Source organism: Camellia sinensis, chromosome 1 (genome assembly GCF_055761805.1).
Source record: "Camellia sinensis isolate YWXY chromosome 1, ASM5576180v1, whole genome shotgun sequence".
Taxonomy (NCBI): Eukaryota; Viridiplantae; Streptophyta; class Magnoliopsida; order Ericales; family Theaceae; genus Camellia; species Camellia sinensis.
The window spans coordinates 191,433,722-191,461,254 of record NC_138961.1 but is presented as its reverse complement, the minus strand read 5'-3'; the positions used below and the strand labels follow the sequence as shown (position 1 = coordinate 191,461,254).

The window sequence follows — 27,533 nt, the reverse complement described above, 5'->3', positions numbered from 1 at the left end:
AAGAATTCCATGACCTCTATCCTCTCAGTGCTGGACAAAGACGAGCTGAGCAAAAAGAACTTATCTGGGTCGTTTTCATCTATTCTTAGCTATACTAAGTCCTCCACTGTCTTCTGTTCAACGGTTCTACTAACATCCGCAAATAATTCATTGCTCTCAGGTTCTTCCACCATCTGAACAAACCCTTTGGCAGCTCGATTGCCATTTATTGTGATGAAGCACTGCTTGGACAAAATCTGGTCTCCAAAGATCTCTTCAATTACTCCGACTCCGTTGGGGAACCGCATTACTTGATGGTAGGTTGACGCTACCGATCGCATGGCATGAGCCATGTTCTTCCCAAGATTATGCTGTAAGTGGAAGGGACTTTCAATACCCATAATTCCACTTGCTTCGTCACGCTTCCTGCTCTGACTGGGAGGATTATCTTGCCAACTGGCCATTATGGCATTGAGTTGAATCCGATCAGGGAAGATACGGCAGGTGCCAAGTCTTTGTCCTCCAGTTTCAATTGTTTGAAGGTTTCGTAGTACATAATCTCACATGAGCTCCCTTGGTCAATCAAAATCTGTTTGACGTTGAAATCCTTGACGCATAGAGTGACGACTAGAGCATCATTGTGAGGGCAATATATCTTTGCCAGGTCTTTGTCCGAAAAGGATATGACATTCGTGGCCTCTTTTTTCCCATTCTTCATGACAAGTTGTGCACCTACTACCTCCCTTAAGTGCTCAGCCTTTTTGATCGTTCCTTTGAGCTCACATATCCGCTCTGGTTCAAATACTCCATGTATTACGTTAATCACGCCTTGGGGTGGAGCGTCGACGGGCATTCCATCTGGGACGTTGTGGTTCTGGGGGGCTGACTGTGTCTCTCCTTCTATGTATTTGTCCAGATGCCCAGCCGCCACTAGCTCCTCCAAATACTACTTCAATGGTGTGCAATTTTCAGTGCGGTGTCCCTTTTCATCATGGAAGGTGCACCGGGACCTCTCGTCATAGTCTTTTTGTGCTTTTCCCAATTTTGTTGGCCATTTGACGAAAGGTTCGTCGCGTATTTCACTGAGAATTCGGTAGATCGGTTTTTTGAACACCGTGGTGATGGCAGTGCGGACTCTTAACCACCTTTTGTTTGAGTCCTCCCTGTTGGCCCGCCTGCCTCGCCCATTCCTGTTGAGGCGTTCTACCGTATTGACTTTTGCCGTGGTCTTTTTATCTAGCGTTATTGTTGCTCCAGATTTTGGTTTACCACTGGTGCCATCCTCCTCCACCCAAATATGCTGGTGCACTCTTTCCATCAAGGCCTCTATTGTGAGGGGTGGCGTCATAGTAATCGAATCCCTCAACTTGTTTCCAACTGGTAGCCCTCTTTTGTACTGCGCGATGGCAAGATTGGTGGGGCAATCTCCTATCTGGTTGAAGGTCTCCCAGTAGCGACTGTTGTAGGATCTTAGTGTTTCCTTGTCGCCCATGTCAATGGAGAGCAGCTGGTCGATCTCCACTGGCGTTTTGGTGTTCGTTTGGAACCTAGTCACGAACGCCTCCGCCAATTGCGCCCAGGAGGCGATGCTGCCTTCTAGTAGCCTTTCAAACCAGGTTAAACCCATATCGCCAAGGCTGGATGGGAATAGGATGCACATCAAAGCCTCGTTCTGCCGGTATACTGCCATAACCTAGCAAAAGTGACTTAGGTGCATGTAGGGGTTCGTCTTCCCCTCGTAAGTCGTAAACTTGGGCTGGAGGAAGCCCGAAGGTAATGATGCGTTCTCAATTGCCGAAACGAACGGTGAGCTATGTAACCTTGCTAATGCTTTGTTCGTTGGTTCGTAAGCAAGGTGCGATATTAGCATTCCTACCTCAACGCTCCCATGCGTCCGAGGAGCGAACCGCTGAAAGGCTGAAACTCTGCGCGGGTCGCGTGCCCTGGCATCCTCCTTCTATCGGGCTCTTTCATCAAGCACCGTGCGCAAATCAAATGATCTAGGCATCTCCGTTTGCCTGGATGACGTCTAGTGTGTGCGCGAGGGCCGATAAGTGCTTTCCTCAGTATATGACCTCTCAGTCCTCGTTCTCTCAGACCTGGAGTAACGAGTCCTGGAAGTCTTTTTCTGAGTATCGCCTGTCCTGAGGCTTCTACTCTCTGCTTGTAATGGTGTGGTATGCCTACCACGATCTTCTGAGTGGCGATGAGGCGTGTTGCCTTTGCGCCCCTCTCTTGTCGCCACCCATTTTCGTTTTGTCTGGCGCTTTATCAATTCCATGTCCGCCGCCATCCTTCATATCAATTCGTCCTACTCCTTTACGTGATCCTCCAGAAGCTGAGGGTTGATTCTTCGCCTCTGCCTTTCAGGGCTTTGAGAGTGACGGGGGCTGTTACCTCGCCTTCCCCTTGCATCCCTCCGGGGGTTCTGCCGCTGGGGTTCTAAATCCGCCATGGGAGGGATAGAAGACAAACCTTCGCGCCTCCCACCACCCTCTGGGGTTTGTCCGTCGATAGCGGACTGTGGCAAATCTTCATTGTGCGCCATTGTTTCCAATCTAGCGAGGAAAACTTGATCAAGAGGTTTTGTTCTTTCTGTTATTCCCATAGACGGCGCCAATTGTATGAGCACGAAATAATTCTTCTCGTATAATCATGTTGATCAAGTTTGCGCTCCTCCAAACGTCGTCGCTTTGACGCCTGAAAACACAAACGTGAGCTAACCGGCGGGTATGTACTGGAAACCCCTCCGATGCCTAAGTCAGCACAATAGACAGTAGACACAAAAACTCTGTGAATTCAGGAATCAAAGTTGTGTTACCTCTCTATAGGTGATGTTGTGAGCTTTTATAGGTTCCGTGTGGCACAATCCTAGTAGGACTCTTACTCCTCCATGTAGAGTCCTCATAGGAATCATATTTCTGAAAGATAATACTTATCCTTCAACACCTCCCTCACTACTTAAACCAAGTGAGATGGTTTTACCTCGGTAGTATGACAAAACGACCGAGATAACACAGCCATGCTAAACTGGCTGAAATGACCGAGCTCTAGCTAGCTCGGTTCTCTCATCTGTTACTAGTACTTCGGTTTCACCTGTTGAGACCGTGCTACCATAGCGTGCTTAGACCGAGCTATTCAACAGCAAGGTCCTAAGAAAAAGCCCAAAATACCTCGGCTCAATGTAGTTTGACCGAGCTAACTGTCGCCGTTCTGGCATTGCCGACTGAACTAACTACAAAGCTCTTTCAAACCGGCCTGACTTCAAGGCCTTTTTACTCAGTTCTTACTGTGGCCCACAGAATGACCCATTACCCAGTTCGGCTCAATTTACATATAAATTACCCTTTCAGTAACCATTTCGTTTTAGTTTTCAATTTATATTTATAAAAATTAAAAAAAACTGTCATAAAAACTTGTTTGATAATTTTTTTGGTTTATAAATAGTTGTCTCAGTTTGTAAATTTGAGAAAAAAACGTAAATTCAAAAAATGAGTTTACGTTGGTTTTTAAACAGAAATTTAAAAATTTTACTAACAAATTTTTTTTTCAATGAATTTTTTTTCCAACTAATACTAACGGATGGGGTAATTGGTAATGCTATTTTAAACCTTAGGGAGATGATTGTAATTTCTAAAATGTGAGGGGTGTCAATGTAATTTACCAGTGAGGGTAAAATTGGTATTTAAAAAAATTAAATTGCTGAGGGGAGAATTTGTAATGAAACTTTAAACCTCAAGAAGGGATATATAATTTCCAAAACGTAAGGGGGGAATTATAATAAACATAAACCTCAGAGGGTGTCAGTGTAATTTACCCATAAAAAAATAACGAACAACAACAATGAGAAAAATATATATTATTTTTTAATTTTTATAAGGTTTAAGTAAATAATCTTCAATATTGATCAAACTGACAATCAAGCTTTGAAACTATAAAATGTTACAGTTTCAAAGTATGATCCTATTAAGCTTTTATTCTTATTAATCAAACTGAAAAATATGTTATGAAACTGTAAAATTTTAAAGTTCTAAAGAATGTTATGAAATTATAAAATTTTGCATTTTTAAAGCATAATTCATTTCAGCACCAAAAAAACTGAAACTATAAAATTTTATAATTTCCACTACATGTAACTAAAACTCAAAAACAATTTGTTCATAATTTGAATTTTTTTTTCATTAAAACAGGAAAATATAAGTGTGTATTAGAGGAAAGGTGGAAAATTGAGAGATTGAAAGAGAGAAACAGATATATAGAGAAAATTATACTTCGGCAACTATTTTTGGTTTAGATCTAGTATGTTCTCATGTTGATCTACTCAGATCTAAGTAGATATACATAAGATTTGAGTAGATCTACTCATCTTCTTCGCCGTCGGTGACGATGAAATAAGGAATCGATAGTCGATGGTTGTTGGTGAACCTCAATCAATAGTGGTTGTCAGTAACTATATGTTAGAAAGAGAAAGAGAAATAGAAGTAGAAGAAATAAGCTGTGATTGCTAGTCGCTGGAAAGGAAGAGAAAGAGATAAAGAATAACAAATGCACAAAGAAGAATGAAAAAGAAAAATACACAATGAACTTTTGAGAGTATCTAAAACATTGTGGGACTAAATAGACTTCTCATCTTTTAAATAGGACTTTGAAATAAGTTGCCAAAAAAAATGTTATTACATTTGAAACAATATACAAATTAACCAGCATAAAATAAATTATATAACGATTTTATCCTTAAAATGACTCATTTACAATGGAAATATTTGTAATTATCTTTATTTGAAATAAAAATAAAAATTTAAGATTAAATATATCATAATTAAAAAAATAGTGATCAAAATGATACAAGGTTAAAACTAGAGGCATGGTTAGTGTAATTTGACCATCTTTGTTTACAGTGATGATCTTAAATCATCTCCAATTGTTCACCAAATTTAACATCAAATTCAAATTTGATAAAAAAAAATGTGTTTTTTGTGCTCCAACAATTGCACCAAAACAATATCAAATTGAAAAAATGTCAAACGTTTCACTAAATTGAGAATGACTTGCCCCTTTCACCAATTCACTGTGCATGGCCGTTGAGTTGGACCCACCGAACGTCCGGGCGGCCGGATGACCCCTTTAAAGTAGAAATTTGTGACAATTTTACACTACGGGGTCGATCACCCGGTCGACCCCCCGCTCGACCACCTAAGCATTTTTTTGAAGTAACAAAAATGAAGGCAAAAACTTTAAATTTGCTCTTACCGGTCGATCGGTCGGTCGACCCTCTCTGTTTGATGCACACTACAGTGAACTGTTAGAGTTGTTGGTATTAGAATGAGAAAATTGACATTTTTTTACTCAAATTTAATGAAAAATTTGTTCAACCGTTGAAGATGCTCTTAGAACTCCGTTGCATAGCTCTACTGCACTGACAAGTTGCTAGAAAAAAAAAATAAAAAAAAAAAAGTGAAAACATCACATTAAAATGGACCCACACAACTGCCACGTCATTAGAATTAGGGGTTGTTTGGAATGTCCTAAATAAGTGCACTTTTTGTCTTTTTAGACTAAAAAGTTGAGGTTGAAAATATGAATGTTTGGGTTAACTTTTTATGAAAAAATGTGTATTAAAAAATTGTATAAATTAATGTGTAGGGAAAAATTAGTATCGAGAGTTGTGCAGTCGTAATTGTTGACTTTTAGTAAATAGTGATAATTTTTTAACTTTTTAAGTAAGACCTAGTTTGGAAAGACTAAATAAGTGCATTTTTTGACTTTTTTTGTATTATATGTAGAAAAAGTAGAGAGGAGATATTGATTGATGTGACCCAAAAAAGATAAAAAGATGAAATAAGTGCACTTTTTTCTTTGTAGCCAAACTTGACCTAACTTTTTGACTTTTTAATTTTTTAAATTTTTTGAGGCTTTCTAAAATTTGGCCTTAGGGTAAGCTCTAGAGCTTTGTAACATTTTTCCTTTATTTATATGGACACGTGTGATTGGCGGGGGGTTGATGGTCGCCCTACTAGAGTTCGAGGTACGGTAACGTTAGCACCATACCACCCATCTTCACTCTCGGAGAGAAGCAGCTTTCGCAGTTTTACCAAGGTCATCTATGGCTTGTCTGCACTAATGTTCTTCAGATCTCTATGTGTGTGTGTTTAGACTCCTAACTGAGCCACCGATACATATCTATATAATATATTTATATACACAGAAACCGAAATGACAACTATGATCAGAGAAGAAGATTCGAAGTCGTTGATGGCTCTGCTCAACTCCGGAGATCAACGGCCCTTCGATGAAATCATGGCGGATTTCAACTCCAATTTCCCTCGCCCCCTCCATTTCACTCTTTGCTCTCGCCTCTCCAATCTCTTAGAGGCAACTCTCTCTCTCTCTCTCTCTCTCTCTCTCTATATATATATATATATATATATAATTTTTTTATTTATCAATTGTAATGGAGATTTTCATACTTGCTTAAGATACTAAATTTAGCTGATTGGAGTTTAGATGTAAGAATTTGGAGAGTTAGGGCTTTGTTTATTGGCCATATGAGGTGTTGGGTTCTGAGATTGAACTTGAAATTGTTGTTAGGTTTTGTACGCAAACACGAATATGCACACTTTTTGGTTTTTGAAAATTGAATTATGCGATTTTGGGAATTTCTAGTATGGGTGCTTATTAACACTGAAAGGGGGCTAATTTTGCTCTTTATGCTAGTCATAACTTTCGTATCAATTGAAATTCTAATTCAACTCAACTTTATTTTGGGGTTTCACTAATCTTTGCTTTCTTTTTTCACTTTATTCATTTTCTTTTTCTTCTTCTAATTTTTTTTTTTTTTTTTTTTAAATTTATTTTTGGTTAGGGTTTCACTTAAACATTGCCAGATGTCTACCTACTAATCTGACTGCTCTTTGCTTGCCCTTTTCTTGCTTTGTGTTTAATACTGTGTGAGTGAAAGAGAAGACAAATGAATTAGGGAAAAAATGTTGAGTATGCTATCTATTTGTAATTTTAAATGAAAAGATTGCCATTCCTCATATCTTTATTTGTTGGACCCTTTGCAGCTCTGTTATTTCACATTTATCATTTCACTGCCTAATTGAGATGGCACATCATCATAAATTATTTTTTGGCATAAGTAAATTTGATCATCTGGTTTGATGCAAGCCTTATTCTCCCTCCCTTTCTCCCTGAATTTTATATTAAATTTTGCGACCTCATAGATACCTAATGTGAATGATGACTTTTCTGGGTTGTGGTATTGCTTGGTGATTGCTAATAAGCTACATATTGTTACAGAACAAGAAGATGCTTAAACCTACTCAACGTTTGGTTACTCTTGCTATTCTAAATCAGACTTATTCTTCCGAGCAGTCTTCTTCAAATCCGTTTTTACCTTTCCTTATAAATGTAAGTATACTTGCCATGTTTGATATTTAGTTGCTACAACAAGTTACTCTAGATTCTCTTAGGGACTGCTGCTAAGTACCTAATAGTGCGTTACGGTTGAAACGCGTTGAATACTATCATTATGAAGAGATGGGAACTCTTGTTGTTAAGGTAAGCGTGGAATTACAGAAATATATTACTGGCAAATTTAGTTTCTGTTGTTTGGATAAAAATTAAAATTTGAATGCACCTTGTAATTATAGCCTACCTTTGCACAATTATAATTTATATCAACAGTAACAAAACAATACATTTGAATTGAACCTCATATCTCAAATGCTAATGACTCTTTGGGGACCTATTTCCCTCTTGAAGTTTTTGCTCAAACATTCAACCATATTTGTCTCTGCAGTTTTGAAGTAATTTTCTAGCTTCACTTTTATTACTGCCAAAAATATCACTGGTATGTTACCAGATCTTTTATCTGCACACTTGCTAGTAAACTTTCACACATATTTGGAATACCCTCTTCCCTTCTCTTGGGCGAAAGCTTTAATACCTTGAAAAACATTTCCTCCCATACTTTTCTTCTTAAATTGAAATGGCTCGTCGTCTTTCCTGTTGTGGAGCTTATTTTGATTTTTATTTATCAACAAAGTCTCTCTCTCTCTCTCTCTCTCTCTCTCTCTCTCTCTCTCTCTTCAAAATGGTCATATTTCCTTATGGAATTCTTGTGTATACGAAAACAGAATTAGCTTCTCAGGCATTTATTCACTTTTATATATTAAGTCAATGGAAACCCCAAGGGGTTGGCCTGGTGGCAAGGCCTTGAGTCTTGGGGAAATGCTCCCTCCAAGATTCAAGGATGGAAATCTCTTAGGTGTTAACAATTTCTTTAGCTAGAGTCATGTTATAATATACATGATATATATTATATGTAAATTATAGTCTAAACTGATAATAGTCATGAATCATTGTAGTATTGGTTGTGGACTGTAATAGTGGTAGAGCTAGTATATTATTAAATAAAAAATAGTTATGTCCCATTATGATGCTTAATGATGTTTTAAAGTGATGTTTGTTACTACTTATTGTGGTGGCTTTGATTCTGATTATGATGACTTTTGTTATGGATTTAATTGATGTTAGTTACGACTCAATATAACTATGATAAATGTGGAAAAAGTACTTATATGTTACTATTTTTTGATCTTTTTATTTTGTATAATATGTAAAAATTCTTTATGGTCTTATTTTGGTTCTTTTTATCTTGTTATGCCTGTAAAAGTAAATATTTTAGTACAAACATACATACAAAACTTTTGTGGAATTGTGATAAAATAATAAAATAAATTTTGTAATTTGTGCATATAAGTTGGCCCCCCTTAACAAAATTTCTGCGTCCACCACTGGAAGCATCTGTTTTAATTTTTTTTTGGAACCGTTAATCTCATGTAACCATATTGTTATAGAGGGGCCAATGAACTAGATTGATGTACCACAAGCTGAATCAGAATTGGTCGTGTCATTGCTATCAAGAATGTAGGACAATTTTTTTAAAAGCTTTTGGTTGTGTGGTGTTGCTTATATATTATATATATGTATACACATTGTATTTGTGTTGTTTCTTTTTGCATATCCAGATGATTAAATCACAATGGTCATCATTCAGATATTATAATTGTATTCTATAACATGAAAAACAGTTCTCTTATTGGCTGTTTTTTATCATTGAACTTGATTGTTTTATTTGATACTTTTCTTTGAATGTTTCTTTATCTTTTTGCTTACATTCTACCATGGATTTTATGTTGAGAACTTGATAAAAGCCATGCGATTTTCATTTCTTTTTCAGCTTCTATTTTTTGGGTGTTCTTTTTGCCTCAATCTTCTCTGGTTTTGCAGGCTGCTTGTGACGATGAAGCTGAAAAATGTGAAAGGGCATTTATTCTTCAACTTCTTGGCTCAATCAATTCTGGCAGCATCAAAGAGGTTCCATTTTCTTTGTTTTGTGCACTATCAATATTATTGTTGTTTTTCCCAAAATGGGATGATCTTGTTGATTAGGGATTAAACTCATTATAATAGTGAATGTGGTCCTTACCTAACTAATATCATACTCCCTCCGTCCCATAATATTAGTCCCTTATTCCATTTTTCATTGTCCCAAAATATTAGTCCCTCTTCAAAAATTAAGTACAAAAATAATATAAATTTCCCATTTTGCCCTTCTTTTAAATTCATAAATAATATAAAAAGTACAATTATGACATTGATATTCTCAAAAAAGTGTACTATCAAAGGGTAATTTTGGAAAACCAACTTTTTAAAAGTACAATAATTGTACTATCAAAAAAAGTTGGATTCCCCAAAAGGGACCATTATTTTGGGACGGAGGGAGTAATTTTTTTGGGGTTGATTTGATTCTTGCTGTGGGATAGAGAATGCTAAACCATGCCATGTGGACTTGGAAGTGTGTTTTTGAATAGGTGTGTCTCTGAATGTTTAGATTTGCCAAATACTTGAAGCGAGGATCTGTCTAATTTGTAGAAGAATTTTAGGTGCATCGTATGTGGCCTATGAAGCACGGGTACTCTAAAAATAGTGCCGTACGAGTACCGGGTACTTACCGGGTGCGGGTACGCGTACCGGTATGGCGGTACGCGTACCGGGTACGGCAAAAGAGGGTCCGGTACGTTTGGTTCATTCAGGTACGGCATGGGTACGCCAGGGCCAATTTTTTTTTTTTTTTTTTTTCTCTCTCTCTGCCCTTGCAGATTAGCAATTATTATTATTATTTTTTTATTTTTTTTTGGTGCCCTTGCAGATCAGTAATTTTTATGTTTCTCTATTGTCCTGTCTGTCTGTATAAATTGTATAAGCATATCAGTAAATGATTTTGATATTTTTAAAAAGCAATTTGAACCAAAAAAAATAAGGCCTATAAAGTGTAGTTCTGTGTACGACTATGCATTATGCTTTTGCTTTAGATCCTCCTAAAATTTCTTTATAAAATCTTTAATCATAACAAACTTTTAAAGTTTATGCATAAAACATTAAAAATTAATACTGTATTAATTGATTAGTAGTGGTTGGGAATGATGCAATTTTATGTATTATGCAAATTGCAATTGACAACCTGCCCCAATTGAGAATTTTTTTTCCTTTACTATTGGCAATTAACTTTAAATATTTCTTTGGTCTCCTGTTATTTCTTTGGTCTCACCCTATAAAAATAGCAAATTGATGAGCAAAAAGAAAGATTTTAAAAATAAATTATGATCACAAATTCACAGTGCATAACATGTCAAAGTGAGAGATTTCACAAATATTATTTTTAACACATTATAGGAAAATGAGTAGTTCTTTTTTTAGTTTTGATATTTAATTTTAATTTGTAGGTTAGATCCTTTAATCATAATTATATTTTAAAAAAATAAAAAAATATCGGCGTACCGCAGCCGTACCCGTATCGTACTTTTTTTGAGTTTTGCCGAATCGGCGTACCCGCACTCGTACCCGTACCGTACTCGTACCGTACTCGTACCCGCACCCGTGCTTCCTTGTATGTGGCACATCTAGCATGTAATAGATATATCTATTATCGGACTCTTACGATTCGTGATTCTATTCATGAGTCAATTCGCCATTTTTGCAAAATCAACACGAATCTATGGGTGAATATATTTTGAAAGTGAATCTCAAGTGAATTGCACAATTCACAATCGATTCATCATTCGATTCACTTTTTACGATTCATGCAATTCTTGAAACTATCGTGTCCGAGATATTTTCAACTCTTTTTTTTTTCAATTTAGTGAAAATGACATAATACAACTTGTAATAACGTTTAGTACCAAAATAACCAATATATAGACATGATTTGTTGTTATTTTAGTGATCATAGAGTTTTTAATAGGATCCAATTAGATTCAGTCAGACTAAACATGTTTTTAACCTTTCTTTTCGTTTTTTTTTCCTGTTCATAAAAAATCATAATATATCTTCTAAAGATGTTTAGGCAGTGTTTTTAAAGGCTCGAGGAGCACCAAGGCGCTGAAGGTTCTTGGGGCCTAGGTACAAGGCGCAAGGCGAGGCACAGGTTTTATTGAAGCAAGGCATACAGTCTTAGTAAAAAATAGATAAATTAACATAAACTAATGATTCATAATGTAATGTGTGATGTCATGAATTAATTGTTTGTATTTTTTTCTTTTCTTCCTTCTAACAGAGACTCAAAACAAAGACAATGACGTAATTGCAAAAAAAAAAAAAAAACACACACACACATAAGCATGGAAGAGAAGCCCCAAAAATAAAAATAAAAATAAAAATAAAACATAGTAGAAGAAGAAAAAGAAGACATGTGCTTGCTTATACAAACTGCTGCTATTCTCATTTTTACATTATTCCATGTATGAAGCCAAAAAGAAAACAAAGAAGCAAGAGAAGAAAAAAAAAAGATTGGAAAAAAACCCTAGCCCAGCAGCAAAAAAGAAGAAGAAGAAGAAAAAGAAAAACTCTGCCCGGCAAGAAAGAGAGAGAGAGTCAAACAAGCAGCAAAAAAAAAAAAAGAGAGCAAAGAAGAAGAAAAAGAAGAAGAAGAAGAAGAAGAGAGAGAGAGAGAGTCGAGACTCAAAGTGAAGAAAAAAAGAAAAAAAGAGAGCAAAGTCGAAGAAGAAGAAGAGAAGAAGAAGAACTCACCTGGTCCCAAACAAGCCGAAGGGAAGAGAGAGAGAGACACACAACTAGCTTTCAAGCAAATACGAATAGAGATTAGGGCGTTTCGATCGATTTGGGGCTAGGTACTCTCGCATATAGCTCAAAGTTGTAATCCTCTGTAATTCGAGCCTTTAAAAGCACGATTTGAGCCATTAGATTCATGTAGAGATCCAAAAACAAAAGTCGCGCCTAGGTGTGCGACTTGCACTTTTTCTCGCCTCTTTCAAGTCGTGCATAAGGCGTGCGCCTCTTTCAAGTCACCTTGCCTTGGGTACTTGCAAGTGCAATTGTTGCGCCTCGTTGCGCCTTGCGCCTACCTTTCACAACACTGTGTTTAAGATTAACGTAACTTACACCATGAATTATCTATTATTATTTTATTAAATTAAATATAGTTGAATATTGTATGGGTGCGGTCAGTTATATCTTTTAAAATGTTTTAGATTTTAAAATAAAAGATTCTAAATAATTCTTTCTTATTATTTGGTCGTTGTTACTTGATAAAGTATGTATGCTTATTGTCTAAATATGAATATCGTTCTTAAATTATTGTTACTTTGGAAATTGAGAGTTTGTTTTTGTTTATTATTTTTATTAAGAATGGTTGATAAGAAATATCTAAAAATGGGAATTGGTAAGATGGTGGTCTTCCATGGGAACTTTTGTTAATTTCTTACATATTAAACTATGTGATCATTATTCAAAACAACATTTTTATTGATTTAAGTCTAAATACTTCATATTTATAGGATATATTTAACACCCAAGTGCGTAGATATATTTTTTTAAATAATTTAGAAAAAGTGTCCGAATTTTTACGATTCACGATTCGATTCGATTCGCAATTCAGTATGAGGCCATTTCAATTCACGATTCGAATCCCAATTTGACAACACTGCCATAAAAGCTCTATAAAACTCTTAATCTACTTCATCTCTTAATCTGTGAAAGGAACTTAGCCTTCAATATTTACCTGCTAATTTCCACTCCTTTTAAGTTTTTCAAGGGATTATCAAAAGACAGTTTTTCCCACTATTTTGTTTAGATAAAGTAGATGCTTATGTTGATTCATTCATGTTGAACTCTTCTAGTTTTTTATTAGCTTGATTTCTCTCTCTCTCTCTCTCTCTCTCTATATATATATATATATATATATGTATATATATTCCTTTTTCTTCTTTACCATAAATTTTATAAGCAATTCTTTTTAATTTTTCAATGCAGGTTCTTAAACTGTCTGCTGCAGATTTCATCAAAAGTTTTGATCCTTCATCACTTGTGAGTTTTATATCCGTTGTTGCATGCAAGAAATTTTGCTTTTGATGTGTGTGTCCGCTTCATGATTATGTCACTAACTGGCCCTGTTACTAAAACAGTAAAATTCTGGATTTTTTTGATGTGTATTCTACATGTGTTCTTAGGTTGATACTCTATAATAATTTTTTCCTTCACTTTCAGTTTTTCCCACAGCTTGAACAGTTGCAGCAACAGTATCATAATAAAGTTCATGCAGAACCATTTAGTTGCTTATTCAAGGACACTTGCGTGAAAAATGTTGTACCAGACCCTGATATACCCCACGGTTGTGATGAAAATTCACCAGAGTATGACTCTTGCCAGTGAAATACAAATTATTCGAGGCGTTTACCTTTTCTTTTTGTTTTGGTTATGTTAGAGCTTTCAGTTGATAATTCAAACTGAGCGTGGAGCAGTCATTCCTATTTTCATCACTTTTATCTCTTTCCATTGTTTCATGCATGTAGCATTTGGGTCAAATTTCAGGTTTGAGCTGCAGCCTGGAGTTAAACCTAAAATTGGGTCTGGAGACAGAGATGATATGATAACTGGCTTGTTGCAGAATTTGTCTCTGGAAGGATTAGGTCCTCGATGGATCAGGCCCCGTCCACCAAGGCTCCCAATATTGGATGGAGAGGTAATACACGTATTAAGGGATCCTTATTCAATTAATTTGTGGAATTTATTCATTTTAAAAACTTATCCATGTCAAGTTTCTTGCAGCTTGTGTGGCTCAACCCTGGTAATAATCATGAGCTTTTATGGGATTATGGAATGTGTGCTGATACTAGCAGAGGGGCTGCTGTTAGAGATCTAATCACAAAAGCTTTGAAGGGCCCACTTGCACCTGCTCAACAAGAGGTGCTCTCTCTCTCTCTCTCTCTCTCTCTGTAATCTACAATGTGTAATAGATTAAATATTTGATTTGCATGACTTCAAAAAAAAAAATTTGATTTGCATGGAGTGCATCCATATAGTGAAGTTTTCTAGTGATGTTCAGCCCAATTGGAGATGTGAATTCAAGTGTGAGAGCGAACTTCCTAAAGTTTCCCATATATTTTGGGTCTTCTTACCTGGCTTAGGAAATTATGTGGCTTGTAAAAGAGAAAATGGCTCTAGGTATATAAAGATTCCATTTCAATCTAGAATGGAATCCGTTGTGTCTATTTTGGGGACTGACTATTTTAGCCAAAAAGTCAAAAAGCCAACTAAAACTAGTCACATCACCTCTCTACTTTTCTGCACATCTTTTCGTAAAAAGCCAAAAAGTTACTAAAATAGCCTGTTCCCAAACGAGGCCTTAACACAATTGCTTAAAGGGTGTTCATTCTTTGCATCTGAAGTTGTACAAATGAGGAAAATCCATCGTCCCACATCGAGAGTGAGGTGGTAGAAACCACTAACCTCTATACAAAAAGTTGTAGCGACGCCTCTAGTCATTCACAAGCATGGAAACTTCTATGGTGCCTTCTTGTCATCATAAAGTATGGGAATTGTTTTGCTCCAGGACAGTGCATGTTGTCATATGAGCGGCATCTTGGCTTTAATCAAAATCAAAGGAAGTGTTTGATCTTATTTTTACAGGTGTCTGAGTGTCCCTCTGGCACCCAACAAGCACCAAAATAAGTTATTAGAACTTGAAATAAAATAAAAAATGATATCAAATCATTAAATATGGCAAAGGTATACGTGTCTTTTGCAAAAAGATCTAGAAAGTACGAATTTAGAGCTTGTGGGTAAGGCTACCAACAAATGACTAATATATGGTCGTATCTACCAATGTATGACCTAAGAACCACGGACACTTCTAAGAAGATGACATGTCGTGTTGGACACTGTGTCGGATACTGACAATACACCACACTTGTTGAATACTTTCGATCAACTGTATTGGGGACACGTCCAAATATGTCGTGTATTAAAAAAAATTCTGGACTCGAAAATGCTTCAATCACTTGGGGAATATGTGTCTATCGCTTTGACGCACGTGAAACACATTATAAGTTTGAATAAAATAACTTAATAGCGTCCAATGATAAAAGTACAAGAATGTGAATTTATACTGAATCTCCTCCTTTAGACTTAAAATTATTATCTTTGAATTAAATATTTATATACATGACATATAATACATGTCCTTGTTGCGTCATGTGTCCATGTTTCTTAGTATATGACCGTTCTTGGAGAAAGTACGATGAGATTATTAGCTTGAGTACATTTTAGGTACCCTTTCATTTTATTGTCTGTTTTTGCGTGCTGCCCTTGCCATCAATAGGCAGACTGAACCATTATTCGCTTTGCATATTTTGATGTTCTAAACACATTTATAATTTTTGACGAAGCAGTATTGTTCCTACATATGATTTGAACCATTTTACTAATGAATTATGGGCATTTTTGTTGCCTACTATTCTCCAGCAAGTCTTAGTTGAGTTGACAAATGACCCCAAGCTTGTTTATCACTGTGGATTGACACCAAAAAAGCTACCGGTATGTTATTTCCTAAGCGCACACAGCATTCTTATTAGTATCTAACGACTGCTGTTCATGATCTCAAAAATCTTATATTTTTGTATCAGGAACTGGTGGAGAACAATCCCCTCATTGCAGTTGAAGTGCTCATTAAGTTGATGAATTCACCTGAAATTTCAGAGTATGTTCTGGTGCATTTATTTTATTTTTCTTTTTTCCCAACTAAAAAGAGACAAATCGTGGCTTTTCAATTTTCGTGTTCCTTTCACCTTTTAACTTCCTTTTGGTGTTTACAGATATTTTACAGTCCTTGTCAGTATGGATATGAGTTTACATTCAATGGAAGTTGTGAATAGGCTTACTACAGCTGTTGAGCTTCCCACAGAATTTGTACACATGTACATAACAAATTGCATATCATCCTGCGAGAACATCAAGGTCATTTCTTTAACTTTGTTTTCTTGGTGGTTGTTTTATGTAAATTGTTCTGTTGATCTGAGTTGTCAAGGTCAGCAACCACCATCTTCCTAGAGAGCCACCTCAACCACCATTATATTTTACAAGCTAGATGTAGAATTGAGAGTCATAGATGGAATTGTCAAGCTGCTGGGGGCTGTATTTATAAAGTCTATTTTGCACCCCGCGTTATTCCCTAGCATAATTCCAATGATAATAATAGAAGGGGGGTTAGAACAGTGGTTACTTGGACTAAAGAGATTCGACCAAATCCTAACCAAAAGATGAATTCCCTCTCCCCAACGTGGAAACCCTTATAAATCATGAATCAGCCACAGCATGTTCTCCTTCATGGTTGGCTTTAGTGGCTACAATCAGATCAAGATGGGCCCAAAAGATGCTCTTAAAACTGTTTTTCAAACACCCATCAGCAAGTTTTATGCAGTAATGCCATTCAGTTTGAAAAATGTTGGGGCAACATACTAACAAAGCCATGATGACAACCATTTTCCATGATGTAGAAATTTAATGTATAAAGAGAAAAAGAGAATTGTATTATTGATTGATGTTTGTAATTGTTACAAGATTGATATAATGTTATTGATATCTATTACAATGATTCATGATTCCTATATATAGAAGAGGGTGAGTGTGTAGTAGGTAAGGAGTAGGTGAAGTGGAGGTGGTAGTGGTGTAGTGGGTTAGGTTTAGTGGAGTAGGTGAAGGTAAAGATGGGAAATTCTAACAGCCCCCCGCAAACTCAAGGAGGAGAGAAACTAACCAACTTGAGTTTGGAGAGAGTAACAAAACAAGAAAATACATAAAAATAAAAAAGGATAGGAGACACTGTATGGTCGTGTCAGACCGTTGGTGAAGACACTGTATGGGGTGTCATAACGTTGTAGAGGACACTGTATGGTGGTGTCAGACCGATGTAGAAGACAGTTTATGGGGTCATGTCGGACCGTTGTAGAAGACAATGTTGTGACAGTTTACGGAGTCTTGCTGGACCCTTGTAGAAACTAACCGGAATCAATGTCGGGACAGTTTACAGAGTCTTGTCGGACCCTTGTAGAAACTAACCGGAATCTATGTCGGGACAGTTTACAGAGTCTTGTCGGACCCATAAAGGAGCTAACCGGAATCAATGTCGGGACAGTTTACAGAGTCTTGTCGGACCCATAAAGGAGCTAACCGGAATCAATGTCGGGACAGTTTACAGAGTCTTGTCGGACCCTTGTAGAAACTAACCGGAATCTATGTCGGGACAGTTTATAGGGTCATGTCGGACCGTTGTAGAAGACAGTTTATGGGGTCATGTCGGACCGTTGTAGAAGACAGTTTATGGGGTCATGTCGGACCGTTGTAGCAGACAATGTTGTGACAGTTGTTGTGACAGTTTACGGAGTCTTGCTGGACCCTTGTAGAAACTAACCGGAATCAATGTCGGGACAGTTTACAGAGTCTTGTCGGACCCTTGTGGAAACGAACCGGAATCTATGTCGGGACAGTTTACAGAGTCTTGTCGGACCCATAAAGGAGCTAACCGGAATCAATGTCGGGACAGTTTACAGAGTCTTGTCGGACCCTTAAAGGAGCTAACCGGAATCAATGTCGGGACAGTTTACAGAGTCTTGTCGGACCCTTGAAAAAGCTAACCGGAATCAAATGTCGGGACAGTTTATAGAGTCTTGTCGGACCCTTAAAAAATGCACCCTCAAAAGGTGTGCCCAATTTTGTAAAAAGGCGTGCCATCAAAAGACGTGCCCAATCCATAAAAAGGCGTGCCATCAAAAGGCGTGTCCACTTTATCAAAAGATGTGCCATGAAAAGGCGTGCCAGTTTGTCGGGCGGCAAGAGGCGCGCGATGCGCGTGGCTGGCCCTGGCTATTTAAAACAAGGTTGAGGCGAAGGCTGTGCATACGAGTCTGAAACCTCTGAACGCTCGGAGAGCTTGTCTCTGCAAATCTTGAGGCGAAGGCTGTGCATACGAGTCTGAAACCTCTGAACGCTCGGAGAGCTTGTCTCTGCAAATCTTGAAACACCCGGAAACCAACCCTTCTCTGAAACACCTAGCAACTCAAAAACATGGCCTCTTCTTCCCGTCCAGTTACCCAGAACCTGCTCACGCTCTTTCCAGAACTGAACGAGCCCACAAGAGAAATAACTGGTGCGGTGGCCAGCGAACCGCAACCAAACACCTCTGGTTTTGCTCCATTGAACTTTCCGATGCGGTCGGTGGAGCAAAAAATGGCGATGCAAACTGATATTGAGGCTAATCAGTATACTCTGAAGTCATGCGTGGAAACCATGACGGCGGTCACAAATTTGTCGAACCGGCTGCAGAGTAGGACAAATGAGGTGCAACATTTAAACTCCCAGCTGGCTCTGCTCCAACGCATGTATAAGGATGCGCGAGCAGAGATAAGCGTGCTAAGGACAGAAAACAAGGAGCTGAAGCGGAAGGCCACCGTGATGTTCCGATTTGGAGGACCGTCATATGCGGCAGTGGAGGAGCAGGGAGTAAATGTGCTCGGTGGCGTGGGAAATCCGGAGGCAACACCGTCAAGGGCCGGCCAAGACGGAGGCAAGAAGAAGAGACCGGCGGCAGAGTAGAGAAGAAAAAACCCGCCTGTGGATGTGGTTGTTTGGGTTTGTTGTTTTTTTTTTTTTTTTTTTTTTTTTGGTGTAAAATTGTGATCAGGGCAAAATCCCGATAGAAATAAAATGAGTGTATTGTGCAAATCCGAATGGCTTGAAGGTACAAGACTGAGCAGAAAAAATAAATGGAATGAATTTTTTTTTTTTTTTTTTTTTTTTTTTAATAATAATAATAATAATAATAATAATAAATAGGTATCATGGAGTGGGCGGTGATAAAAATATGATTTAGAAAAAAAGAGGAAGGTGGTGGAATGATGGGTCAAAAAGTAGAATAAAACAGAAAAAAAAAAAGAAAAGGTGCACATGAGTTGGTATGTCAAAAAGTAGAATAAAAACAAAAGTGCACATGGGTTGGAAAGTAACATGACCTCGTCAATTATTTGTCCATAACCAGTTCCTTTCTCCTTAAACCAGTATGGGATTTTTCTCTTGGTAAATATGATGTTATCATCGGGGAGACCCGGCAAAGCAAATGTCTCTGTAACATAGAACAAGAACCTGGGAATGCCGAGGCGAGCACCAAGGTCGGCAGTCCAGGGATGGAACATGTCGCTGACGATGCAATCAGGGCGGCGTCGTTTGAAATGATCGCCGATGACCTGCGATTTTGGACGCCGATCACGAGGTTGAGATTTTCCGGCGAGGAAAAGAAGCAGAAGCTTCCGAGATCGCAGGATTCGCCTCTGATGGTGACGACGTAGGCGAATCGGACGGCGATGATGAGAACACCGAAGACAAAGAGTCGAACCAGAATGTTCCTCAGTAAGCTTGGCTTAGACTCCATAGCTCTCTGTATATACTAAATCTAGAGAGAGATGTGGAATTTGTGGCAGCGGAGTGAAGGAATGTGTGGAGGTCCGGCGGGCGGCCAAGGCGAGGCTGCCGCCCGCCGGTGAAGCAGAATTACTAGCTTCTTAACCTTGCTCTGATACCATGTATAAATTTAATGTATAAAGAGAAAAAGAGAATTGTATTATTGATTGATGTTTGTAATTGTTACAAGATTGATATAATGTTATTGATATCTATTACAATGATTCATGATTCCTATATATAGAAGAGGGTGAGTGTGTAGTAGGTAAGGAGTAGGTGAAGTGGAGGTGGTAGTGGTGTAGTGGGTTAGGTTTAGTGGAGTAGGTGAAGGTAAAGATGGGAAATTCTAACACATGACATGTTTCGCAAAGTCTTGGAATGTTATATTGATGATTTGGTGGTGAAATCTAACAAAGAGAAGATCCATATGAAAGATCAACAGAAGGTTTTTGAACGTTGCAGATGCTTTCATCTAGAGTAATAATAGGAAAGTTTTTTGGATGTGTGGTACATGGCAATGACATTGACCTTGACCCCAGCTGTGCTTACTGCCATCAAGGAGATGCCTTGCCCAGCTAACCTGGAAGAGCTAAGGACGTTCCTTGGCTGGCCGTCTTATTATGGTGTTTTATGTAGAAATTTAATGTATAAAGAGAAATAGAGAATTGTATTATTGATTGATATAATGTTCTATATATTACAATGATTCATGATTCCTATATATAGAAGAGGGTGAGTGTGTAGTAGGTAAGGAGTAGGTGAAGTGGAGGTGGTAGTGGTGTAGTGGGTTAGGTTTAGTGGAGTAGGTGAGGTGGTAGTGGTGTAGTGGGTTAGGTTTAGTGGAGTAGGTGAGGTGGTAGTGGTGTAGTGGGTTAGGTTTAGTGGAGTAGGTTTAAGTGGGTGAAGTAGGTGGAGAGTAGGTTTATGGTAAATTCTAACAGCCCCCCGCAAACTCAAGGAGGATAGAAATTAACCAACTTGAGTTTGAAGAAAGGAACAAAACAAGCAAATACATAAAAATAAAAGAGGATAGGTGACACTGTATGGTCGTGTCAGACCATTGGTGAAGACACTCGATGGTGGTGTCATAACATTGTAGAGGACACTGGATGGCGGTGTCAGACCGATGTAGAAGACAGTTTATGGGGTCATGTCGGACCGTTGTAGAAGACAGTTTATGGGGTCATGTCGGACCGTTGTAGAAACTAACCGGAATCAATGTCGGGACAGTTTACAGAGTCTTGTCGGACCCTTGTAGAAACTAACCGGAATCTATGTCGGGACAGTTTACAGAGTCTTGTCGGACCCTTGTAGAAACTAACCGGAATCTATGTCGGGACAGTTTACAGAGTCTTGTTGGACCCATGAAGGAGCTAACCGGAATCAATGTCGGGACAGTTTACAGAGTCTTGTCGGACCCATAAAGGAGCTAACCGGAATCAATGTCGGGACAGTTTACAGAGTCTTGTCGGACCCTTGAAGAGTCGCACCCTCAAAAGGTGTGCCCAATTTTTTAAAAGGCGTGCCATCAAAAAGCGTGCCCAATTCATAAAAAGGCGTGCCATCAAAAGACGGGCCATCAAAAGGCGTGTCCACTTTATCAAAAGATGTGCCATGAAAAGGCGTGCCAGTTTGTCGGGCGGCAAGAGGCGCGCAATACGCGTGGCTGCCTCGGCTATTTAACCAAGACGAAGGCTGAGGCTGAGGCATACCATTCTGAAATCTCTGAAACCAACCCTTCGCTGAAAAACTCTGCCTCTGCGGAGAGAGAAACTGTGGAACACTTTGTTGCCATTCTGTCACCAACCCTTCCGAACATTACCAGTCTGAAATTGCTATTTCGCTGAAACACTTAGCAACCCAAAAACATGGCCTCTTCTTCCCGTCCAGCTACCCAGAACCTGCTCACGCTCTTTCCAGAACTGAACGAGCCCACAAGAGAAATAACTGGTGCGGTGGCCAGTGAACCTCAACCAAACACCTCTGGTTTTGCTCCATTGAACTTTCCGATGCGGTCGGTGGAGCAAAAAATGGCGGTGCAAACTGATATTGAGGCTAATCAGTATACTCTGAAGGCATGTGTGGAAAGCATGACGGCGGTCACAAATTTGTCGAACCGGCTGCAGAGTAGAACAAATGAGGTGCAGCATTTAACCTCCCAGCTGGCTCTGCTCCAACGCATGTATAAGGATGCGCGAGCAGAGATAAGCGTGCTAAGGGCAGAAAACAAGGAGCTCAAGCGGAAGGCCACCGTGATGTTCCGATTTGGAGGTCCACCATATGCTGTAGTGGAGGAGCAGGGAGGAGGCAACTTGCTTGGTGGTCTAGGAAGCATGGAGGCTGGGCAGTCACGGGACAACCAAGAGAAAAGCAAGAAGAAGAGACCCGCAGCAGAGTAGAGAAGAAAAAATCCCACTGTGGATGTGGTTGTGTTGGTTTTTGTTTTTTGTTTTTTTTTTTTTTTGGTGTAAAATGGTGATCGGGGTGAGCCCCAACATGAATAAAATGAGTTTGTGGAATGATGAATGTTTTTTTTTTTTTTTTTTTTTTTTTTTTTTTTTTTTTTTTTGAAAAGTAAGGGAATCGAATAATAAAAAAATATGGAGATAGTGATGAAATGATAAGCATGGTGATGATGAATATATAATAAAAATAGAGCACCAATTAAGTTTTATAATAAAAAATAAAATTTGGGCGGTGAATGAGTGTGATTAAAAAAAGGAGTGTGGGTTTGAAAGTGGAAAGATGAGAGAGAGATAGAGTGGGGTACATGATGGGTATGTGATAAAATAAAATATAAAATCAGTGGGTGGAGCATATGCATTAGCATAATTAAATCCATGCACCTGAAGGTTGAAAGACGGAATCAAACCACCAAAAACAGCAGACAAGGTGAAATTCCCAACCCTTGCAGCCCCCCTAGGCATAAAAACTCCCAAAATTCCATCCTGTTCTTGACGGAAATAGTTTGCAGCCCCCCTAGGCATAAAACCTCCCAAAATTCCATCCTGTTCTTGACGGAAATAGTTTGCATCTGGAGCAGGAGGAGGAGCTGTTTCGGGCCTCTGGCCTGCAGGGCGATGAGGAATGTCCTCGCCAGGAATTGATCTGAATCTCGGGTCTGAACTGGTTTTGCCCCTTCCATATATTGGAACCAACTTCTCTTCCTCTAAAAAATGTGAGTGAATATGCAGCCACCTATAAAGACAGGGCCAACAGTACAGGTGGCCACAGAGAGTCACTATTGGGTCTTCAGTGAATTCAAAGCATATATTACATTCAAAATCACCCATTTCATTGCTAGTATTGCCTGAACACGAAGGGCCAGTTGATTGGCCAAAAACACTATTCATACCCAAACCCTAAAACCTGAAGCACCTGGGCTGTAAAATTGGGAAGATCTGTGGTGGTGATGAAGACGACCGAGACGGTGGTGTATGGGAGGACAACAGTGAGAGGAGGTGCAGTGGTGGTGGACTCGAATAAATTTCAAGGTATGTGTAGAAAATTCTAGCGGATTAGGTTGAGGTCCGGCGGGCGGCCAAGGCGAGGTTGCCGCCCGCCGGTGAAGCGAAAAATACTAAGTGCTTAACCTTGCTCTGATACCATGTAGAAATTTAATGTATAAAGAGAAATAGAGAATTGTATTATTGATTGATATAATGTTCTATATATTACAATGATTCATGATTCCTATATATAGAAGAGGGTGAGTGTGTAGTAGGTAAGGAGTAGGTGAAGTGGAGGTGGTAGTGGTGTAGTGGGTTAGGTTTAGTGGAGTAGGTGAGGTGGTAGTGGTGTAGTGGGTTAGGTTTAGTGGAGTAGGTGAGGTGGTAGTGGTGTAGTGGGTTAGGTTTAGTGGAGTAGGTTTAAGTGGGTGAAGTAGGTGGAGAGTAGGTTTATGGTAAATTCTAACATTTTATTCCCGCAATAGTTGAGAACACTCTTCTGAGCATATTAATTATGATGATAGGGAAAAAGGTTTTCTTTCTTTTCTTTTTTCCTTTCGGTTTGGCCTTGTGGAGGAAGGTTTTTAGGTTGACTTGATTGGTGTGAATGTCAGATGCCTTGGGAGTTAGTGCATTTAGTTGGTCCCTGACTCCCTTGCTAACGTGGAAAAATGAAATTTCAGTATTCTAGAAATTCCATATGGGTGAATGCATATACAAACATATAGACATACATACTAATTTTGTCTTGCCACTTGTACACTATTTCCATTTTCCCTGCTTACATGTTGGACAAACCACCGATTCTGGTTTGTGCTTCAAGACAAGACACCTACTGAAGGACTTTTGGTTGCCACTCTAAATTGAGGTTGGATTCTACTTTTGTGGATATCGTAAAAGATGACAAATTAGAAAGGAAATAAAGCAGTCATTTTGGCAATCAGTTATTTAAAATTAAAAGAATCACAGACACATGCTTGTGCAGAAAAGGTATGTATGAAGTGCTTTTTTTACAAATGTATCTTAAACCTTTGCCCTTATATGCAGGATAAGTATATGCAAAACAGACTTGTGAGGCTTGTCTGTGTTTTCTTACAGAGCCTAATCCGAAATAAAATTATCAATGGTAAGCTTTTCTAGATGCAGTTAGAACTTCTGCTTTCGAAGCCATTCAATATTATTATTAGATGTTTGTACATGCAGGGTTCTTTACCTATTTACTTTTTTTCTTTTTTTGTGATAATCATAGTGTAGCATATTGCTTTGTTTATGTGCATATGCAACTCTACTCCTTGCAATCATTGTCTGTGTATGTGATAAATAGAATTTAACTGTTTATGTAAGATGATTGGAAAAAAGAGAAAAAAATAGAATAGGGAGAAGATACATGTGATAGGATTCAATGCATGTGCGCACACGCACTTGGAGGTGGAGACTACAATGTGAAGTGTGTTCCTCGTATTATTTCAAATTACCACTTCACTTATTCTTCAGCAAGGAAAGTGGTAATTTTGAACAATTTGAGTTGTGCCAGATCATCTTCAACTCCCATTATATGATGAATTCGCTACAAAGAGAGAGCTGATGATAACAGAAATTAGAGTTTTTATGTGAGGCATGGCGCAGCATGTACTTGCTACCCATCTGGTCAACAGGCAGAAGGAGGGAGGGGGATATAATTAGCAAGTAGGAACAAAAGTTGAAATTTTGATTTTGGGCAAAGGAAATGGGAAACACAGTTAAAAAGTATTTTGGAATTTTTTTTTCTAGATTGTCTTAGAAATTTCTAAATTACAAGAGAAGGTTTTGCAAATATCTATTGTTACATACATGAATATGGTCCAGGCTTTTTATGGGTGTTTTAAAGTCTTTTTCTTTAATTTTCTTACTGGTTTTCGCTGGGGGAGATGTAGGATGTAGGTGGAAATAGGAAGAAAAAAACAAAAGAACAAAAGAAGAGAAAATGGATGAAAATATTGCTGTAGTGGATGGTTTTGATTGTGTGCATATTTGTTTCTTAGGCCTGAAAATATTGCCATACTTCGGGTGTACCTGAGCTCATATTGTTACATGATTCTTGACGCACAATATTAGTGTAAATTTGTGGCATATTCATGGTGTCCTGATTATGTCTGTCCCGTTTACTGATTATTTGTGAATTGTTACATGCAGTTCAAGATCTTTTCATTGAAGTCCAAGCCTTCTGCATTGAGTTCTCCCGGATTAGAGAAGCAGCTGGACTATTTAGGCTTCTTAAAACCTTGGAGTGAACAATCACTCTTGTTCTTTCTATTGCTGTTAGTCTCACCAATTTTCTTGCTTCTCTTCCTGTTTCTCTCCCGATGTTTTTTTTTTTTTTTTTTTTTTTTTTGTTTCAATCCCCTAGATTGTAGATAATGGTGTCAGTTAAAAGAGCTTAGAATTTCTTTGGCTAGCAAATTCTGTAAACCCCCTTGGACTATTGTAAAAATAAAATGAGGCTTTTTTAGCACAAATATTTTGTAGAAATATCGGCGAAGATGCTATGTGATTTGCTATGAATCAAACTTTCTTGCAGCATCAAAGTGTGTTGGGTGGTGCAGGTTTTGTTATAGTATAACTGTGAATTGATCTTTCTCGGAGCATCAAAATGTGCAGGTAAGGGTTATTATTAATATTATTATGGCAAAGGTGCAAATCAACCTTGGAGCATAAGAATGCTTATTGCTTGATTTAACAGAAACCCACTGGAATTTATGGGTGTGTGTGGAATTTCTTGTATTCTGGCATTGGCATCAATGCTTGGAATGCTCATACAAAGGGTTTTTCTTTGTTCTTTTTTTTTGTTGTAAATGTTGCCATCTGGGTGCTGTGCTAATCATCATAGTATGTTTGTATGCTTTATAAGTGGATTGTATACAGTAGAGAGAGGATCCAGTATTGTTTCTAGCTTTCCAAATAAACCAACCAATCCAAGCAACTTTACTGAAGAAATTTCCCAATTGCTCAGCGTCACTAAATTGTTTCATCATATGACGAGACCATTGATTGGAGTACCGAGTGGACTGATGCCAATTGTAATTATAATTATAATGAAAATGAAAGAAAACGTAATTAATAAAAAATTTCTTAAAGTGAATTTCTCATTTTAAGTGGAACTATTACACATTTTGAATATGGAGTTCGACTAAAAATTTGTTAGGAATCAGCTTATTATGTAAATTAGTTTAGTTTTTAAGTGAATAATCTATTGGTTTACTATACTCAATGAGTTCATATGCATTATAAAAAAATCAAATTACTCAAGCTCCACTTCTATGCAACTAATTAAAAATTTGTTTGATATTGACTCATTAGGTAAACAAATAAAGTTTATAAAATTTAAAATTTACGAAGTTTTTAAGTCAAACTTCAATAACCAACCATATTCAATTGATCAGTAGCTACTCTAACAAGGAATGGCAAGTAATCAATTGCACTTAATGAAGTTTCACCCTAATGGGCTATAAACCATTTCAATGTAATTAACAAATAAAGTGAGGATCAATTTTGAAAATAAAAATGCTAAAAATCTCCAAAAAAATACACACTAAATTATTGATTATTCATAATAATTAATAATTTAATTTATAATTAAATATTAAGAGCATATAAAATGATTCATATCTACAGCGACCCTTTCTTGCAGAAATATATCAATAACAAAAAAGATAGTAAATCGGTATAATTAGTTGTCATTAGAGCATCACCATCAAGCAAGGCAAATTGCTTTGTTAGCTATTGTACCAAGCAAATTCATTAAAAATATTGTCCACTAAACTCGCTTGCAAACTTGCTATCTCAGTTGAGGCTCATTTCGGTCGCCACAAGTAGCTACTGAGAGCAAATAGTTTGAAATGATAAAATAATGAACAAAGATAATACAATTTCTCTTTTTTACAAAATTAAGCAAATAGTTTTAAATGATAAAATAATGAATAAAGATGATACAATTTTTCTTTTTTACAAATTTAATTGTGTTGACACATCTAATAAATCGTATAAACTAAACACATTTTTTTAGTGTTATTTTATTAAAATTTTTATATAAAATATTGTACCAAAATAATGTGACAAAGTTAATTGTGTAATTGAACGGATATTTGATCTAAAGTAATAACCTCAAAACTTAACAAGCCATTATATATAAATTTTTTTAATAAATTTTCTGTTTTGAATTGCTCCTTTTGATTAAATTAATAAAGTTCTCTACTTCAACTGGGTGCATCTCATTTTATTGCACACATTACTAGGTATATGAACAAAATAATTTTC

At 37.6% G+C, this 27,533-nt stretch overlaps 2 protein-coding genes across 5 annotated transcripts; one reads left to right on the top strand and one right to left on the bottom strand.

Moving 5' to 3' along the window:
• The first annotated feature begins 5,935 nt into the window (after nucleotides 1–5,935).
• Nucleotides 5,936–25,799, top strand: LOC114280934 (CCR4-NOT transcription complex subunit). 4 transcript variants are annotated; one of them, XM_082923743.1, is made up of 14 exons: nucleotides 5,936–6,075; nucleotides 6,185–6,351; nucleotides 7,279–7,389; nucleotides 9,274–9,360; nucleotides 9,930–10,079; nucleotides 13,315–13,368; nucleotides 13,549–13,694; nucleotides 13,873–14,023; nucleotides 14,110–14,247; nucleotides 15,805–15,876; nucleotides 15,966–16,039; nucleotides 16,155–16,296; nucleotides 24,288–24,366; nucleotides 25,413–25,799. In XM_082923743.1, the coding sequence occupies exons 2-14, from the start codon at nucleotides 6,193–6,195 to the stop codon at nucleotides 25,508–25,510; spliced, it is 1,461 nt and encodes a 486-aa protein (XP_082779869.1). In that variant the 5' UTR covers nucleotides 5,936–6,075; nucleotides 6,185–6,192; the 3' UTR covers nucleotides 25,511–25,799. The 4 variants fall into 4 exon arrangements, with proteins under 4 accessions (XP_082779869.1, XP_082779875.1, XP_082779872.1 ...); XM_082923749.1 differs by lacking the exon at nucleotides 9,930–10,079; XM_082923738.1 differs by having other exon boundaries at nucleotides 5,976–6,351.
• Nucleotides 20,442–23,706, bottom strand: LOC114288740 (uncharacterized). The gene has a single exon (XM_082923754.1). The coding sequence runs from the start codon at nucleotides 23,142–23,144 to the stop codon at nucleotides 22,503–22,505; it is 642 nt and encodes a 213-aa protein (XP_082779880.1). The 5' UTR covers nucleotides 23,145–23,706; the 3' UTR covers nucleotides 20,442–22,502.
• Nucleotides 25,800–27,533: the final 1,734 nt, after the last annotated feature.